This window comes from Polypterus senegalus, chromosome 4, assembly GCF_016835505.1.
Source record: "Polypterus senegalus isolate Bchr_013 chromosome 4, ASM1683550v1, whole genome shotgun sequence".
Taxonomy (NCBI): domain Eukaryota; kingdom Metazoa; phylum Chordata; class Cladistia; order Polypteriformes; family Polypteridae; genus Polypterus; species Polypterus senegalus.
In genome coordinates, this window is record NC_053157.1 from 9,365,569 (window position 1) to 9,386,295 (window position 20,727).

Consider the following 20,727-nt stretch of genomic DNA (forward strand, 5'->3'; position numbering starts at 1 on the left):
ATGAGACGGAGGTCAGTGGAATGGTGAGGATGGAAGGAGTAGAGTTGGCGAAGGTGGATGAGTTTAAATACTTGGGATCAACAGTACAGAGTAACGGGGATTGTGGAAGAGAAGTGAAAAAGAGAGTGCAGTCAGGGTGGAGTGGGTGGAGAAGAGTGTCAGGAGTGATTTGTGACAGACGGGTATCAGCAAGAGTGAAAGGGAAGGTCTACAGGACGGTAGTGAGACCAGCTATGTTATATGGGCTGGAGACGGTGGCACAGGAGACAGAGCTGGAGGTGGTAGAGATAAAGATGCTAAGATTTGCATTGGACAGGATTAGAAATGAGAACATTAGAGGGTCAGCTCAAATTGGACAGTTTGGAGATGAAGTCAGAGAGGTGAGATTGCATTGGTTTGGACATGTGCTGAGGAGAGACGCTGGGTATATTGGGAGAAGGGTGCTAAGGATAGAGTTGCCAGGGAAGGGGAAAAAGAGGAAGGCCTAAGAGGAGGATTATGGATGTGGTGAGAGAGGACATGCAGGTGATGAGTGTAACAGAACAAGATGGAGAGGGCAGAAAGATATGGAAGAAGATGATCCGTTGTGGCAACCCCTAACAGGAGAAGCCGAAAGAAGAAAAAGAAGAGCCAGGATTAGATAGATAGATAGGTAGACAGACATGAAAGGCACTGTATGATAGACAGATTTTAGTTTTAGTATAGTCGGCAGGATTAGATAGATGTGAAGGGCACTATATAATACATAGATAGAGAGACAGACAGATAAGGCACCATATAATAAACAGATAGATAGATAGACAGAGATATGATAGTTTTTTTTTTTTGTTTTTTTTTTAAATGACACATGAACCATTTTACAATCTAGACAGACAGATAGATGGACAGGTAGATATGACAGTCTGACAGATATGAAAGGCACTATATAATAGACAGGTGGATAGACAGGAAATGCACTATATAATAGATAGATAGATAGATAAGGCACTATATGATAGATAGATATATGGATGAAAGGCACTATATGATAGATAGATATTAGTTTTAGTATAGTTGGCCAGAACTAGATAGATGTGAAAGGCACTATATAATACATAGACAGACAGACAAGGCACTAGATAGATAGAATTCAAGTGGCAACATCCTTTGTGGGAAATGTGGTAAAACATTCAATTGAAAGGGAATTAAGAGCCAGCCCCTTGGAGTCATCCTGTATACTAGAAAGCCAACAGAAAATCTTAATATTTAGTTTATTTCTGCGTGAAGATTTGAACCCGCGGTGGTTGCCTTCCTTACCGTGACTTCTCTGCTTCTGCAGTTCGAGCCAGGATACATCAGGTCCAGGGAGAAGAGCTCTACTGGTTGACTAAGGTGGACAGATGGCAGCGTTGTTAAATCCACAAAGATGTGAACCGGTACCTGCAATTGAGAGCTCATTTTGTAAGAATGCTTTACAGTCAGAAATGACAAAAATAACATGCGGCGACCCACTTAACCCACTTCCTGTCTGGTGCCGTCCACAACTACGATCAAACCCTGGACAGAACACCAATCCACCTTTAAATGTGCTTATCCTACTCCTGTCAAAGAAACGTGACGGGGGCTCCTTTAGACCAACAGTAATCTGCTTGCATAGTGCGTCACTTTGACTGGGCCTGCCAAGTAAGACGTCTTTTCTTTTTAATTTTCTTCTTTGTTCAGACCAAAGTGTTTGTATCGTCACACACGTGCGTATGGGAGGCAGCTAAAGATCTCACATGAAGGTAATTTCACACCAGACCAGGAGGTGGCGGGGTGCGCTAATCCTCTCTCTCTTTCCACAGCAGCCCAGTTACTGAAAAATCCTGCCTGGCCCCGATGATGTCACTTCCTCTTTCTTGCTTTAAAGCCGCCATCTTTACCTCACCCAAGAAGTTCTGTTTTGGACTCCAATCTGTACACAACTGTACTATTTATTTATTAACTTTTTGTTGCCGGGTTCAAGTATACAGGAGGCTGTCCTAAACTTGTTTGTGGCTCTTTTGTCGTTCTTTGACAGTATATATTTATTTATGTATTTACTTATCTACCTATTTATTTATTTATAGAGCTTCTGTAAAAAGCCAAATTTTCCCCTGGGGATAAGTAATGTTCTGTCCATCTATACTTTAATTTTTTTCATTTTTTTCATTTTTATTACTATTTAATTTAATATTGTTTTTTGTATCAGTATACTGCTGCTGGATTATGTGAATTTCCCCTTGGGATTAATAAAGTATCTATCTATCTATCTATCATATAGTGCCTTTCATATCTATCTATCTATCTATCTATCATATAGTGCCTTTCATTTCTATCTATCTACTTTTAATAAATAAATAAACAAATACAGTGGAATTTCCCCCATAGGATTGTATGTAAATACAAGTAATCCGTTCCAGACCGTACGAGCTGTATGTAAATATATTTTTTTAAAGATTTTTAAGCCCAAAAATAGTTAATTATATCATAGAATGCGCAGTGTAATAGTAAACTAAATGTAAAAACATTGAATAACTCTGAGAAAACCTTGAACAGAGAAAACTAACATTGCAAGAATTCACGCTACAGTCTTACAAACCGCTCGCTGTAAACACTTTTTTTTTTTTTTTAAGCACAAATGAAAATCTGAAAAATCTGTAATTTATACAAAAACTAACCATAAACAATCAAGAAAACTAACCTTGCATGAGCCGAGTTCTGGCATGAAGGAAGTGGGCAGGAAGCAGGGTGGAGAGGAGAGGACAGTTTTGAGGTGAAGTCCCTCGGCGTCTGACCGAGAACAACGTACTTACAGGGAGAGACTGAGCACGTGCAGAAATCAGACGCGTACGAAACGGAAGGGAAACTGGCTTGTTCGTCACTCGAGTGTGTGGTGGTGAACACATGCAAAAGTTTGGTGAACTTTTTGGTCGTAATCCGATTTGTACGTGGTGTTCAGAGACGTTCGTGACCCGAGGTTCCACTGTGAATGTACACACACACACACACACACACACACCAGAATGACTGTAAAGCAAGAAAATTAAAATGAAAGACAAGATCTGCCAGTCCCAGTGAGGCGCTATACAGACATATTGCTGCTGTTATAAAGGCCCACGGTGCTGTTATGTCCCTTAGAGAATGTGTAGCCTTGTTCATAACAGCACTCAGTTTTGTTTTAGTCCCCTCCTCTGCTCTGACCTCCACAGTGTGTCCCATAACTGAGCTGGCCCGTTTTAATCGGCTTGTTGATTCGGAGGGGCCTCACTTGAAGTGACGTCACCAGCCCAGCATGGAGTTGTTGAAGATGTGAGGGATGTCATTTCTCACGTTAAAAGAACGCGGTCTGCTAAGGAAGAAGAGCCTCCTCTGCCCTTAAATAGTCGTCCTGTGTTACAAGAACAGTCCAGCCTATCACTCTTGTGGACCCCCCAAGTACTTGCAGGAGAGGACCACCTCACCATCCACTCCCTGAATGGTCGCTGGACATGGAGGCTCTTTGGTGCGGTGAAAGTCAATAAGCGGTTTTGTTGGTTTCCTGATGCTAAATTGCAGACAATTCTCAAAGTCCTCCTCTCCTTTGTCTCAGCCCACCTTATCAGTACCCCCCATAAGTGCAGAATCATCTGAGGATTTCTACAAGTGACCTGACCTGCTGTTATATTTCTAGTCTGAGGTGTGCAGAGTGATGGTGGTCTGCCAGACAGAAGGTCCAGATCATCCAGGACACCACAGGCTCATCCACCTGCATACCTCTGAGTTGACCCCTTAAGAGGGATGGCTGGGTGGTACTGAAAAGGCTGGAGAAATCAAAACACAGAATCCTCACAGCGCGGTCAGCTTTGTCCAGCCTTGTGGAAAGAGAAAGAGAAGCTGCAGTGGGGTCCAGGACCAGCCCATCAAAGATCTTCATGATTTGAAACACAAGTGCCACTGGTCTGTGGTCATTAGGTGAAGAGGCGCCTGCCATCTTTGGAACAGCAACAATGCAGGATGTTCTCCACAGCGCCGTCACTTTTTTTGAAGGTTTCTGAAAACTGAACAGGTGACAGAGGACACCACAAAGTTGGTCAGCGCAGGACTTGTGAACTCAAGGACTGATTCCATCTGCTCCGCCTGCTTTCCCTGTGTGGAGCTTCCTCAGTTATCTCCTTACTTGGTCTTCAGTTACAGACAGTCTACACCAGGGGTCTCCAACCCTTTTTTCCCCCCCCTGAGAGCTACTTTTACAAAATGAAAATGGCCGAGAGCTCCTCATGTTTTCTAACATTTATTCTCATAGCTTATTTAAACCGAAACAAACTGAATAAGCTTGTTTTGCCTGAACATTTACAAAATGTTGGTGTCCACAACTCACATTTTGCATTAAAACATCACAAAAAAATATTTAGTTCACCTGTAGGTGCATTTTGTACGTCTGTATGCATTTTCTAGTTTATCTCACAACATTGAATTTAGACATGAATGCTGTCAAAACAAAGCAATGCAATTCCAAATCCACAAATATGACTTCTTCATTTGTCATTTTGTCACATGCCACTTTAGTCACAGGTCCAGTCGCATGTGTGATGTGTTTTTTAGTTAGTCAGATGACTGGCACTGAGGTGTATGAAGGAGTGGAGCCACTTAGGTTCTTTCTTCTGGAGTCATTTAAATGTTCATCTGTCAGTTGTGTTCTGAACTTTGATTTCATGACATTCACGTCAGACTCACAGAGGTATGGAGACCCAAACAAAGAAGATGTTTTCAGAGCTGATTGGTGAAGATTCTTATAGTTCTCTGGCTCTACTAAGCTCCAGAAATGCTGTTGAGACTTTAACTGCACATTATTTTGAAGGTTTACTAATATATAAAATCCAATGTCTCTCTGTCTGTCTGTCTGCTTTTCACGAGAGAACGACTTAACGGATTTAGATCGGGTTTTTTTCTAGAATTTGCTTGAATGTGCGGATTGATTTTGTGACTTCTCTCATTTCGCTATGTATAAGAGTTCGCTTGCCGTACTGATTTATTTGAGCAAATCTGATAAACAAGTAGTGGGCCGAGGCCTTCATCACTCAAGCGCCAGCTTCAGGGCCGTGTGCCTTAACTCCGCTTAGCTAGCGAATGAGAGAACAATTGAATCTAACTTGATATTTAAAATCAAGGGTTATTTAGGTCTTGATGAGTTGGAGTACGCATATTCTCTTAAGTGTCTGCCACACTGAAAAGATTGTGGATCGTGAATTTGTTTTAAAAGGATCATGATATGATTTGTTGGAAAGATCACCCGCCCCAACTGGACGGACAGTTTATTAATCCCAAGGAGAAATTCCCATACTCCAGCAGCAGCATACTGATAAAGAACAATATTAAATTAAAGAGTGATAACAATGCAGGTATAACAGACAATAACTTTGTATAATGTTAACGTTTACCCCCCGGGTGGAACTGAAGAGTCGCATAGCGTGGGGTCTCCTCAGTCTGTCAGTGGAGCAGGATGGTGACAGCAGTCTGTTGCTGAAGCTGCTCCTCTGTCTGGAGATGATCCTGTTCAGTGGATGCAGTGGATTCTCCATGACTGACAGGAGCCTGCTCAGCGCCCGTCGCTCTGCCACGGATGTCAGACTGTCCAGCTCCGGAGCCTGCCTTCCTCACCAGTTTGTCTAGGCGTGAGGCGTCCATCTTCTTTATGCTGCCTCCCCAGCACACCACCGCGTAGAAGAGGGCGCTCTCCACAACCGTCTGATAGAACATCTGCAGCATCTTATTGCTAATGTTGAAGGATGCCAGCTTTCTAAGGAAGTATAATCGGTTCTGTCCTCTCTTGCACAGAGCATCAGTATCGATTAATCAAGTTTTCAAATTTACGTAGGATTCAAGAACCCTTTGGCGAGCTACTTGGTAACGTGTTGGAGACCCCTGGTCTACACTAATGGTCAGAGGTAGACCCTGTCACCTGCCATTCCAGTTGACGTGGTGGGAGTTGTTGATGTAGTAGGGATGGCGTGGTGGAGACTGGGCATTCAGGGTGTTCACTTTGTCCACTTCCCCTTCCATCACCCGAGGCCTGAATTGCTCGAGTTCGTTCCAGACTTCCTTCATGTCATTCTGAGTGAGTCTATTTTCTATTTTTGCACTCGCATCAAACACCAAAGGAGCCCAATGACAAAGTTCTTCTGGGCTTGCTGGGATTTGCAGTCCATTTAAGAAGCACTGCTAACAGCATTGTTTGCGATTTTCCACACTAGGCTGCAAAACTCACAAAATAATTCCCATTTACTTATTGATGAACAACCAGCGAGTAGGCAGATCTGCAAATCGTAAACTCGCAAAGTGCAAGGGCTGACGTGCATTTAATATCATCTCCTGACTACTCAAATTAAACAAATGAAGATACTTACAGTGAAGCGGTTTATGGAAGGTGCAACCCGCAACCCGAGAGTTGGCTCTGGTCCTTGGACGGCACTTTCCTGCAGCAGGACATCAGAGTCCACCAACATCCCGTACATCACTATCCGTCCAGGGAAAATGCGACCACCGGGCTCCAGTAAACACCTAAGAGTGGCGAGAGAATTGATTCATATTAGTTTGGGGGGCGACTGGAAAGAAGCGCACAAGAAAAACAGCACACAGTCATATAAGCGCACAGGAAATAACCGCACATGGCAAATATGCATACAGTAATCCCTCCTCGATCGCGGAGGTTGCGTTCCAGAACCCCCCGCGATAGACGAAAATCCGCGAAGTAGAAACCATATGTTTGTGTAGTTATTTTTATATATTTTAAGCCCTTATAAACTCTCCCACACTGTTAACATTATTAGAGCCCTCTAGACATGAAATAACACCCTTTAGTCAAAAGTTTAAACTGTGCTCCATGACAAGACAGAGATGACAGTTCTTTCTCACAATTAAAATAATGCAAATAGATCTTCTTCTCTTCAGGAGCAGAGAATTTCAGAGAGAGAGAGACAGAGCGGCTCGCAAAGAAAAGCAAACAATCAAAAAATCAATACTTGTGCTTTTAAGTTTGCCGCAGCATTTTTTAGAGGAGCGTCAGTATCTTCTAAGCAAACAGCCTCTCTGCTCACATCTCCTCCGTCAGGCGCAGAGAACGTCAGAGAGTGAGAGAGAGAGTGAGATTAAAGCAACAATCAAAAAATCAATACGTGTGCTTTTGTGCTTTTAAATATGCCGAGCACCGCAATAAAGCGCTTTTTTAGAGGAGCGTCAGTATCTTTTAAGCAAACAGCACCTCTGCTCACAGCCCCTCCGTCAGGTGCAGAGAATGTCAGAGAGGGTGAGAGAGAGGCAGAGACAAGCAAACAATCAAGCTAAGCGCGGGATGCATATCTTATAGCACTGAGGAGTTTTAGTTAATATGTAATACATGCTCTGATTGGGTAGCTTCTAAGCCAACCGCCAATAGCGTCCCTTGTATGAAATCAACTGGGCAATCAAACTGAGGAAGCGTGTAGCATAAATTAAAAGACCCATTGTCTGCAGAAATCCGTGAACCAGCGAAAAATCTGTGATATATATTTAGATGTGCTTACATTTAAAATCCGTGATAAGAGTGAAGCCGTGAAAGTCGAAGCGCGATATAGCGAGGGATTACTGTATATGCAAAGAAGAAAAAAATGTTATATTATACATCGCAATAAACGAAATTGTATAATTGTTCACTAAACGTATTTAGAAGCTTGTATGTTTTAATTTGTGCTATTTGGGGTAGTGGCTGTTGGATGGTCCATAAAATAATATAGTCATTATTCCTTTTGTTACTGTCATTGTTGTGCCTAAATTACCATTTCTCGGAAATTATTATTCTTTATAGTAGTTCTCAGAATTTATATTATACTTTCTTATTCCACAGGTAGGCAAATTAGGGTTTTATAGTTTTGATTATGGCAAGTAAGTAAAGGTCATCTTATAAATAGGCCACACAGTTAAGAGTTTTCTTTAATCTTCCCTAACTTTATAGCAAGGCAAGTCGACATTTCTGTTTTTGAATAAGCGAGATGGAGTTTTCGACCAGTCAGAAAGGCAAGCAAATTCTCGGTTACAAGGGATTTGAATAGCTGCGTTTTCGCAAAACAAATGGAAAAGATACTTGGAGGTGCTGTGAGAATCGATTAACAAAGCGCCATTCCTTATTGAAAAAGAAGAACGGAGACATTGAACAGGAGCCAACCAGTCATTGTTTTATTATAATAAAAAAACGTCTAGCAGTATAGGTGGAGTATACAGTGGCGGCCCAAAGTTTGGACAATGACACAAACATTAATGTTCACAAAGTGTTTTTAGATCTTTGTGTCAGATGTTTCTCTGGTGTAGTGGAGCAGAATTACAAAGACTTTTATTGAGAGTGACATGAAGTTTACGCACAGAGTCCATATCTGCAGTTGTCGGCCCTTCTTTCTTTTTCAAGACCTCTGCAATTCGACCTGGCAGGCTGGCTGCCTGTCTGTCTGTCCATCAACTGCTGGGCCCAATCCTGACTGATGGCCGCCTCAATCGGACTGAAATGATAAAGAGTGGGCCTACAAACCTGTCCCAGTTATACCAGTCCTGTCTGAAGGAATGGGACAAAATTCCAGCACCTCATTGTAATAAACTTGCCTAAGGGGACCCAAAATGTTTGACTCAAGTTAAAACAATTTAAAGGCAATGCGGCCAAATATTAACCAAGTAAGCTTGTGACCCACTGGAATTGAGATATCTTCTTATATAATACGTTACTCTGGCTGTCTGTTTGTCTGTCCAGGATTTTAAATCACCTGCAGCTCACCTGAAATTTGGTACACAGATACGATGTGATGTCTACTGTGCGCTTTCGGGGTTATGACTGACCACCAAGGTTATTGCTCTTCTTATTTTTATTTTATTGTAGAATCAACTCTTGCAGTGGCCAGCAGGGCGGCGGTGTGGTAAACGCGTACAGGCGCCGTTCTTATTCCCTACCACCTTCACCGTCGCGTCCCCTCCCTCTTCATATCTTAAATCATTCTTGAGGCAGATTGAAGACTTAAGTGGCAGCTTAAGTGAACGATTAAGGGAAACGTACAAAGTAATTGCAACACAAACTCTGACTTAATGAGTTTTAACGCGAAAAGACGCCAACCAAAGAAGAGAAGAAGCGGGCAGCTAGGGTGGAGAAGAGAAGAGCTGCTCAGGAAGGAATAAGCGCATCAACCTCTGAGCAAACGAATGATCAACGTACAGAGAAAGAGGAGGAAAACTATGAACGCTCAAAGTCAAGGGTATTCACTGCACGTTATTCTGTAGTGCGCCATTACTGGTCTTATATAATACGCTACCGTGGCTGTCTGTTTGTCTGTCCAGGATTTTAAATCCCCTGTAGCTCGCAAACCGTTTGACGTACTGACCTGAAATTTGGTACACATATACGACGTGTCCTCTATAATCCAATCTCGGGGTGATGATTGACCTCCAAGGTTATTCATCTTTTTATTTTTATTACATTTTATTGTAGAATCAACTCTCGGCAGTGGCCAGCAGGGCGACGGTGTGGTAAACGCGTACAGGTGCCGTTCTTATTCCCTACCACCGTCGTCGCCATCACTTCCCCTCCCTCTTCATATCTTAAATCATTCTTGAGGCAGATTGAAGACTTAAGTGAACAATTAAGGGAAACGTACAAAGTAATCCCAACACAAACACTGACTCGATCAGTTTTAACGCGTAAAGACGCCAACCAAAGAAGAGAAGAAGCGGGCAGCTAGGGTGGAGAAGAGAAGAGCTGCTCAGGAAGGAACAAGCGCATCAACCTCTGAGCAAACGAATGATCAACGTACAGAGAAAGAGGAGGAAGACTAGGAATGTTCAAGTCAAGGGTATTCACTGCACGTTCTCGTTACGGCAGTGCGCCGTTACTGGTGGTCAATAAAAAGGTCTGGGAACATTGTTGGAAAAAATGACTTTTGCCCTGCACAGAGTAGACGTCTCAAACGATAAGAAAACTTTCTAGTTTGTGAGTATAACATCTGTGGAGGGGTTAGAAAGGGAGTTTTAAAAGAATTAACCCAAAGTGTGCTTTTATAACAAGCACTTAGCTATGGCACATCATTTTAAGTGTGAGGCTGAAGTCATCTTTGGTGTGATCATGCTTGTGGGGTCCTCACCCCTTACCCACCTCTCCCAATGATCAATGTGGAGGTACAGTAGTACAGCCATTATGATACAACATTGACTTCCGTGTCGGTCAGGTCAGGTCAGGTCAGGTTGGGGAGCATGCACTGGTACAGAGTGTTGCCGCACCCACTACACGATGAAACAACACAGGATTCCGGTTGGCAACCCCCCAGGTAGATGCCCGGTCCAGTCCCTCCCTCCAGAAATGACCCTCTGTCTGCCACAGCCAGGTGTTAACGTGGGCGACCCCTTGGCCTGGTCCAGCCACACGGCTCCCCAACAATGAGGATCTTACGAGCCGGATCACCCTCGAGTAATGGTGCCACACGGCCGTAGTGCCGTCACTGACGCTCTCTCACAATGCGGGTCATGTGCCTCATTCGGGACTCCGTGAGCAACACAAAGCCAAGCCAACGGTACCCAAGGATTTTCCGGAGAGACACACACATGAAGCCTTCGTCTCAGGTCACTGGATGGCGTCCATGTCTCCTAACAATATAGCAAGACAGTGTCGGGATTGTTTTTAAACTAAAGACACGTCCCACTGCCACTCGCAGGGTGTCCCTTAGACCCCTGAACCACCTCATTTTCCAGCCCAGATTTGCTCACCTGGCCAAAGCAGCCTTCTCTAACAGTTCTTCCCGAATGAGGCCGCTGGTTTCCACACAGTCCAGAATGACGGCGCTCCACAGCTTGTCCGTCGCGGGCCTCTGCAGGATGGCCGTGTCTTCCTCGAGATGGCTCATCCAAAACTGAAGCATTTCTTTTGAGACTCCGTTAGCCTCTGCTAAAATCTTCAGTGCCGTTTGGTGCTGCTCTTTCTCTACGGAGCTGTAAGCCTTCACTCGCCCAAGTTTGGCAGCAATCAAAGAGAGTACAGAGAAACCCTCCGAGACATCCAGAACATACAAAGGGTCGGGGGTCACATTTGAGCGCGGCTCCGTCTGACTTTTCCCACAGTCTCTGCTCGAATTGGCATCCAGCGTGCGGCTCTGCGATTCACATCGTGCACGTAAAGAGGACACCAGCTTTCCCAGTGCTCGTTTAAAAACGTCATGGTAGTGCAGATTATTAAGCAAGGCGATTTCAGACGATTCCAGGGTGCAAGGGGGCTGTGGAGTTCTTGCTTGGGTCGTCTGAAGGCCGGCTAAGGCACTGCACAGTTTGGCTTCATTGTCCACGTCTGTTAGGGGTCCCTCTTTTATAACAGAAATGCTACCGATTCTTAAATATGTGTCCTGGCAGGAGACCTCCAGAATGAAGCTGTCTTTGGGTTGAACCAAAAATTCTGTATTGGAAAAGAAACACACACAAAAAAAAAAAAAAAAAGTTTTATTTTAAATGAAACTCTTCATGGTGAATACTCCACTGCTTCATCCATCCATCCATTATCCAACCCGCTATATCCTAACTACAGGGTCACGGGGGTCTGCTGGAGCCAATCCCAGCCAACACAGGGTGCAAGGCAGGAAGTATAGCTTAAAAAAGTACTGTAGTTAAGGCCTCGGCAGAAATTAAGAATTTAATCTACACTATACATACGGTATCTCACAAAAGTGAGTGCACCCCTCACATTTTTGTAAATATTTTATTCAATCTTTTCATGGGACAACACTGAAGATATGACACTTTGAGCCAATGTCAAGTAGTCCGTGTACAGCTTGTATCACCGTGTAAATTTGCTGTCCCCTGTGATGGTCAGTGAGCTGTGCTGGTCTGGTCACATCACTTCAAGAGAGGCCCACCAAATCAATAATCAAACTAAAAGGGCAAATTTAATTATAGGAAGCACTTGGGACCCCCTGGTGGTAGTAAAGGAGGAGAGAATGAAAACAAAGCCATTATGAACAATGCTGCACATCCTCTCCCAACAAATTGTTCAGCAGAAGTGTGTCCGGAAACACAACTGGGGGCTCCCTGTACACCAAGAGGCAATACACCTGCACAGTGCCACTTTGGGAGTGGAGCTGCCAAGTCGGAAGTTTTCTTCCCTTTTTAGTCATTCTGGTGAGAAATGTGACATAATCTTAATATGCACATCTTTGGAAAGGCGGTGGGGAAACCAGAGTATCCAGAGAAAAGCCCACACTGACAATGACTGAGCATGGGATGTGACCCCAGGACGCTGGTGCTGTGAGGCCCAGAGTTGACAACTGTACTACTGTGCCTCCCCATGAATACACATACAGTCATAGGAAAACGTTTGGGACCCCCTCTCAGCCTGCATAATAATTGACTCTCCTTTCAACAAAACAGATCACAGTGGTATGTCTGTCATTTCCTAGGAGTGCTGCGGTGTTTTCTGAACAAAGATTTTTAGTGACGCAGTATTTAGTTGTATGAAATTAAATCAAATGTGAACAACTGGCTGTACACAAATGTGGGTCCCCTTGTCATTGTGCTGATTTGAATGCCTGTCACTGCTCAATGCTGATTACTTGGTTGGATGAGCTCGTTAGGCCTTGAACTTCATAGACAGGAGTGTCCAATCACGAGTGGTCAAAGGTATTTAAGGTGGTCAATCGCAAGTTGTGCTTCCTTCCCTTTGACTCTCCTCTGAAGAGTGACAGACAGCATGGGATCCTCAAAGCAACTCTCAAAAGATCTGAAAACAAAGATTGTTGAGTCTCCTGGTTTAGGGGAAGGCTACAAAAAGCCATCTCAGAGGATTAAACTGTCAGTTTCAAGTGTAAGGAATGGAATCAGGAAATGGAAGGCTACAGGCACAGTTGCTGTTAAACCAACACAGCAGGTCTGGCAGGCCAAGAAAAATACAGGAGTGGCACATGAGCAGGATTGTGAGAAGTCCAAAGTGCTTTGGACTGATGAGACAAAAATTGAGTTATTTGGTCAGAAGAAAAAGCGCTTTGCATGGCGGAAGAACAGCGCATTGCAAGAAAAACACCTGCTACCTCCTGTCAAATGTGGTGGAGGTCCCATCATGCTGTGGGGCTGTATGGCTGGTTCAGGGACTGGGGCCCTTGTTAAAGTCGAGGGTCGGATGAATTCAATCCAATGTCAATAAATTCCTCAGGATAATGTTCAAGCATCAGTCACAAAGGTGAAGTTACTAAGCAGGGGTTGGATACTCCAACAAGACAATGAGCCAAAACACAGTTCGAAACCTACAAAGGTATTCATGCAGAAGGAGAAGTACAATGTTCTGGAATGGCCGTCACAGTCCCCTGACTTGAATATCATCGAAAATCTATGGGAGGATTTGAAGCAGGCTGTCCATCAAATTGAACTGAACTGGAGAGATTTTGTAATGAAGAATGGTCAGAAATACCTCCATCCAGAATCCAGCTATACACCTAATTCTTCCAAAAAAACATCAAGTGGAGTTTTGAAAGTCCCTAAAGTCTTATTGTCTACCACACTTCTTGGTTGCTTATTCCAAGTGTCTCTCGTTCTTTGTGTAAAGAAAAACTTCCTAATGTTTGTGTGAAATTTCCCCTTCACAAGTTGCCAACTGTGTCCCCGTGTTCTTCATGAACTAATTTTAAAGTCACCGTCTCGACCCACTGGACTAATTGCCTTCATAATTTTAAACACTCCAGTCAGGTCTCCTCTTCATCTCCTTTTTCTTAGACTGTAAAGGCTCAGCTCTTTTAATCTTTCCTCGTAACTCATCCCCTGTAGCCCTGGACTCAGCCTAGTTGCTCTTCTCTGGACCTTCTCTTGTGCTGTTATGTCCTTTTTGTAGCCTGGAGACCCAAACTGCACCCAGTACTCCAGATGAGGCCTCACCAGTGTGTTATAAAGCTTGAGCAGAACCTCCTGTGACTTGTTCTCCACGCATCAAGGCGCTATATAACCTGACACTCTGTTAGCCATGTTAATGACTTGTCTGGCAGTTGATAGTGACAAGTCCACTATGACTCACTCCTAAATCCTTCTCATAAGGTGATTTTCATGTCATATTCTGAAAGTAATTATATTACCTGAGGCAATATATCATGTCCAAATAAACAAACAATATAAAACAAAAAGATTAAAATGACCTTTGACAATAAAAAAAAAACATATTACAGGAAATGAAAAATAAATACCTGATTTATTAAGAAGACTATTATGTACAGGATAAACTGCCTGCTCCCAGCACGTCTCTTCCTCGGGTCCCGTTGAAAGGCTGATTTCATCATCCAAATGAAGAACAAACCATGAAATGATGGCATCAAAAATGCCAGATTTGGAAACTGGCACAGTGATCCGACAAGGTTTTTGACAGCATAGGCCTTCAAGCTCCTAGAAACAGAATGAACTCTTTGAGGGCTGAATATTTAGTTTTCTGAAAGCACACAAAGCAATGGATTCACACAAACATCAACATAAAATTTCTGTTGCTGCGCGCTGTGGCTACAAGTTTGCCAGAAATGTGTGGCACACTGGCTGCCAGGCTGTTTTTGCGTGGCAGGGGCGGCAGCAGCAGGTGCAGTGCATCGCATTATGGTTTCTACTTCTTGTCAGTGTAAGTGGCGGTCCTCCCAGGCAAACACTGCTGTAGGTGCATCAGCTACACAAACCTGTTCAGGACTGTGATCAGCTGATGCTGGTACCCCCCCATTTGTTTTCGATCACTTGTAACGAAATCAGAGTCCAATTTGGTAATAATATGCAAACGTCGTCCACAGCGTATTTTTGATTTATGGATTCGCTTCAATCTCTCGCCAGATGTCAATGCCATTGTTTACTCCTCGCTACTCACTTGAGCACAGGGCATGTCGGTCAAATCAATGAAGCGAACTCTCCTTCTAGCAAAGAGAGTCCACCTAAAACACAACGGCAGGTTTCGTCACCGTTTACAGTTGATTACCACCGTCAAACCCTCCTTTTGACAAAAGCCGACACCCACCCTGACAGAGTTAAACAAAAAATGAAAAGGTAACAAATACAAAATCTCTTTCTCTAAACAGTAACTGCAGGTCGACTGATGAACAGATATTTCCTTTGTCCTCTGTCCTAAAACCAAAGCAGTTACCTCAGGATTCACCTCCAGTACTGTTAGGGAGGGTAGGCCTGTCACTGCTACTGTTCACACAACAAATCTGTCCTGAATAAATACAACTTTATCCATTCCCAGGGGGAAATTTGCCTTTTTACAGAAGTTCTTTAAATAAATAAATACAGTAGAACCCCCGCAAAGTTGCGGTTCAGGGTTCGCGGACTTAGTCGTTTGCAGATTTTTCCTTAGAACCTAACTATTAATTGTTAGCGGAAAGCGCAAATATCCTCCGCAATTTTTGATGGCTTTTTTCGTGGCAATACTGTGCTGTAGAGAGAACAAGAAGCAACCGCTGAGGGAAACGCGGTTTGGGATGGTTTGGGACTGGGCAGTCTCATGGTCTGGAATCCCTACAGATTTTATTTTTTTCTCCAACCGTCTGGAGTTTTTTTTTTTTTCTGTCCACCCTGGCCATTGGACCTTACTCTATGTTAATTAATGTTGACTTATTTTGTTTTCTTATTGTGTCTTTTATTTTTCTATTCTTTATTATGTAAAGCACTTTGAGCTACTGTTTGTATGAAAATGTGCTATAGAAATAAATGTTGTTGTTGAAAGTAGCCAATCCGAGAGCGTTATTCATTTCTCCTTACTGCTTGCTGCCGATTGACTGCTGCCCTGTGATTTGTCGCCAGCTGAGTGTCCTCATGTTTTCCATTTTGTTATTGTATTCATTTTGTTCTTCTTAAACACACAAGATGCTGTTGAATCGTCCTGCACCTTCCAAGGCTTCTGGCACTGAGCCTAAGCGCCAGAAGAAGTTTAAAACACTCCAGGAGAAGGTTGAACTACTGGATTTGCTCTGGGAACTAAAGAGTTATGCTGCAGTAGCGCGCCAATATGGCATTAATGAAAGCACCGCACGCTACATAAAGAAGAACAAAAGCAGCGATCTGGAGTACCGTATCTGTAAGTTTCTGTGAATGTGCCAAAAAAGTAACGACCATAAGGAATAAAAATATCGTCCGGATGGAATCTGCCTTGGCATTGTAGATCACTGACTGCAGGAAGAAGAACATCCCCTTGGACGGTAACATCATCCGTGAGAAAGCACGGAAATTGTACCAGCAGTTCGCTACAGGAGACAATGTAGCAACTTTCCGTCACAATGTTCCGTTAACCTATAAAGAAAAGCCAGCAAGAAAACCCACCAGAAGACCACCTGTACAAAGATACGACTCTTCCTGAAGCTCATGAAGAAGAGGCGCCACCCGAGGAGTTTTAAATCCTCTGCATTGTACTGCACAGCTACTTCGTTGTCATCATCAATGTCATTCATCATTGGTGAGTACCCGTACATTTTACTGTATTTTAATGAAATTCAATTATTATGTATTTACTCTGCTTATAACAAAGAAAATGACAGCGCATACCAAAGAAAACGTGCTTGTATGAATTACAGTACATACAGCGGTAACATCGGTATTATACATAAATCTTAGACAGCGGGAGACACAGCAGTACAGTACTGTACAGTATACGGGTTTACCTTTACATTCTGTTTTTGGGTGACGATGCGGGTTCGACTCCATGCTCCTATTGCTGTTCAGGAGCCCTTGAACCCAACACCGTCGATAATGTCACCGAGATGAGCTGACACATAGGGACAAATCTCTCAAGGCCAGGGGATATTCTATAAAGTGCTTTTATTCAAAAACAATCAAAAACAAAGTGCAGTGCTTCAATTTCCATAAATAAATCCATAAAATCAAGTGTCCAGTGAGGTTAAAATCAACAATAAATAAATCCTTTAAAATGCAAGGTTAATATATGCAGCAATTAAAACGCAGTCTCTCTCTTTCGCTCCGTTTACTCTCCAGCCCACCATTACTCGCGGCCAGCGGGGACCAACAACCACGAGCGCCTTCAGTTAACATCCGTCTTGGCCTCCATCAGGAAGTCACTGCAAGACTGCCGAGGTCAACTCTCCTCGCTCGATCTTTCGCGCACCCGCAGTCGCTCCTCAGATCCCGGAGGCACCTCTCCTGCTCACCCCACTCACTGGTACATTCAGTGGGGCGAACTAGCCCCTAGGCGCAACAGAATACGCGCTCGCGGGACCCCAGCTCAGGGCGTTTCCACCTTCCAGGTGGCCGGATCGTCACCCCCCTGACTGCTGTTTTCCGACCTTTTACTGCATCAACCTTTCTCCTTTCTTTTCCTCCATGATTTCTTTCCGATTTATCCCCCCCTCTGGTGTACCTTCGCTTATATATAAACATATACACCTCTCTGCCTGCGTGGGCACAGCGTCTTAATTACACCCCGCAGGAAGCCAATGAGGCAAACAAGAACGACCGCACCCTCACGTGCAGGTGCGACTCGCTCCAATCGGCCAATTAACTCCCCGCAGTTGTGCAATCGCGCCCACGGAGAACGAGACAGCTGGACGGATTTAAAAAAACTGACTTTTTTCGGAAGCCGCGGACCCGCCATATCACATAATGTATTAGGGCAATTTTTTTTGGTAATATATTACTGTTTTAAGCTAAGTTTGAAACGAAATTAAAGTGCTTTGGGTGCGTATTGTATTTAGGGTTTAAAATATAAAAACAGGCATTTAAAAGGCATTTTTTAACCACTTCCAAAAGTCGCGGTTTTTCACAATTCGCGGGTGCTCTAGGAACGTACCCGCCACGGATTTTGAGGGTGTACGGTAGGTAGATAGACAGACAAGACACTTTATTAATCCCAAGGGGAAATGCACAAACTCCAGCAGCAGCATACTGATAAAGAACAATATTAAATGAAAGAGTGATAACAATGCAGGTATAACAGACAATAACTTTGTATAGTGGTAATGTTTAAATAGGTAATTTAGAAAACACAAAAATAAATAGACACACTTTGATCTGAACACATACAGGAATTACTAAAAAGGAAGAAAATTTAAAAAGAAGGAAGACTTCCGACTTGGCAGTCACTGTGGGAAATTATGTGGACATACAGTGCCCTTTACTTAAAATGTCTGTTCCTGTGAATAGTTAAGTGAGCAGAAGGTGAACCGATCACCAACAGGCATCAAGTTGAAGATGACGCATTTCTTTTCAGAGCTTTATATAAGATTATTGTGTATTGTTTTTGTTTGGTACAATTGTAAAGTGAAAAAAGGAAAGGAGCACCATGAAAAAGTTTGGGCAGACCAAGATATTTGAGGTCTCAGATAACTTTTCCCCAGGTGGTCTCAGACCTTCGCTAGCTCGTTAGGGGGCTATGGCTTGTTCGCAGTCATTCATTAGGAAACCCCAAGTGTTGCAAATGTCAAAGCTGTAGAAATTCTTTGACCCCTCAAACCTCCTCCCAACATTCAGCAGCCATGGGCTCCTCTAAGCAGCTGCCTGGCACTCTGACAAATTAAAAGAATTGAAGCTCACAAAGCAGGAGAGCCGTCTCCTCAGTTCATAATGTTAGTAAGAAATGGCAGGTGGCAGGAATGGTGGAGGTCAAGGTGAGGTCTGGAAGAACAAGAAAACTTTCTGAAAGAACTGCTCATTGGATTGATAGAAAGGCAAATAAAAACCCTTGTCTGACTGGATGATTTAGCAGACTCTGGACTGGTGGTCCACTGTTCTACTGTACAGTGACACCTCAACAAATGTGACCTTCATGGTGGGCTCAGCAGAAGAAAATCTGTCTTGCGTCTGAGCCACAAAATTGAGCGCCTGAAGTTTGCAAATGAACTTCTGAACAAGCCTGACGCGTTTTGGAAATGAGTCGTGTGGACTGATGAAGGACAAATAGAACCTTCTGGCCACAATGTGCAAAGGTATGGATGGAGAAAAAAGGGGGCCGAATTCCAGGTTTGCCAACTATTAAGCATGGCAGTGAATTGATCAGGATTTGGGCTTGTGTTGCAGCCAGGGACACAGGGAGCACATCATTGGTGGAGGGAAGAATGGAGTCAAAGAAATAGCATAAAAGTCTGGAAGCAAACACCACATCATCTAATAAAAAAAAAAAAAAGTTGAAGTTATAAAGAGGACCAGATAACGAGCCGAAACACACCTCCAAATCTGCAAAGAATACCTCAAGAGCCACAAGCTGCCAGTTTTACCATGGCCGTCACAGCCCCCCGACCTCAACATCACCGGAAATCTGTGGAGAGATCTCAAAAGAGCCTGCGGTGGGCTGGCACCCTGCCTGGGGTTTGTTTCCTGCCTTGCGCCCTGTGTTGGCTGGGATTGGCACCAGCAGACCCCTGTGACCCTGTAGTTAGGATATAGCGGGTTGGATAATGGATGGATGGATCTCAAAAGAGAAAGCAGGGCATGCAAGACGGGCCAAGAATCTCACAGAATGAGGCGCCTTTTACAAGGATGAATGGGCGAAAAGACCCCAAGTAAGAAGACTCTTAGCTGGCTACAAAAAGTGTGGTACTCGCCAAAGATGGTCTTACAAAGTACTGACCATATCGGGGGCCCAAACTTTTGCTTCAGACCCTTTTCATTTTTTTTTGTTTCGATATTTTGTACATGTGAATGATGGAAATGTTAATATAATCTTGCTTGCCTTTGGTGTGGCTAAAGTTAATAAACATAATGAGAACTCTAGAAGAATGATTGTGCATGCAAACACAGATTATTAAGAAACCGGGTCTCCCATAATCAGGTTATTCACCTTAAACCAAATACTGTGCACCCAGAAAGTATTCACAGCGCATCACTTTTCCCACATTTTCTTATGTTACAGCCTTATTCCAAAATAGATTAAATTAATTTTTTCCCTCAGAATTCTACACACAACACCCCATAATGACAACGTGAAAAAAGTTTACTTGAGGTTTTTGTAAATTTATTACAAATAAAAAAATTGAGAAAGCACATGTACAAATCGGATTCCAAAAAAGTTGGGACACTAAACAAATTGTGAATAAAAACTGAATGCAATGATGTGGAGATGGCAAATGTCAATATTTTATTTGTAATAGAACGTAGATGACAGATCAAACGTTTAATCCGAGTAAATGTATCATTTTAAAGGAACAATATGTTGATTCAAAATTTCACGGTGTCAACAAATCCCAAAAAAGTTGGGACAAGTAGCAATAAGAGGCTGGAAAAAGTAAATTTGAGCATAACGAAGAGCTGGAAGACCAATAAACACTAATTAGGTCAATTGGCAACATGATTGGGTATAAAAAGAGCTTCTCAGAGTGGCAGTGTCTCTCAGAAGCCAAGATGGGTAGAGGATCACCAATTCCCACAATGCTGCGCAGAAAGATAGTGGAGCAATATCAGAAAGGTGTTACCCAGCGAAAAATTGCAAAGACTTTGCATCTATCATCATCAACTGTGCATAACATCATCCGAAGATTCAGAGAATCTGGAACAATCTCTGTGCGTAAGGGTCAAGGCCGTAAAACCATACTGGATGCCCGTGATCTCCGGGCCCTTAAGCGACACTGCACCACAAACAGGAATGCTACTGTAAAGGAAATCACAGAATGGGCTCAGGAATACTTCCAGAAACCATTGTCAGTGAACACAATCCACCGTGCCATCCGCCGTTGCCAGCTGAAACTCTACAGTGCAAAGAAGAAGCCATTTCTAAGCAAGATCCACAAGCTCAGGCGTTGTCACTGGGCC

The 20,727-nt window shown here is 43.3% G+C and overlaps 1 protein-coding gene across 4 annotated transcripts in view; it reads right to left on the minus strand.

Annotated features, from left to right (window-relative positions):
- prmt9 (protein arginine methyltransferase 9) overlaps positions 1-20,727 on the minus strand; it is a 107,180-nt gene that overhangs the window by 36,553 nt on the left and 49,900 nt on the right. For all 4 annotated transcript variants that reach the window (XM_039750223.1, XM_039750222.1, XM_039750224.1 and 1 more), the window contains exons 9-12: positions 14,190-14,385; positions 10,747-11,425; positions 6,384-6,537; positions 1,297-1,419 (exon numbers count right to left, since the gene is read on the minus strand). In XM_039750223.1, the coding sequence (XP_039606157.1) occupies positions 1,297-1,419; positions 6,384-6,537; positions 10,747-11,425; positions 14,190-14,385 (1,152 nt within the window). The remainder of the gene's footprint in view (positions 1-1,296; positions 1,420-6,383; positions 6,538-10,746; positions 11,426-14,189; positions 14,386-20,727) is intronic.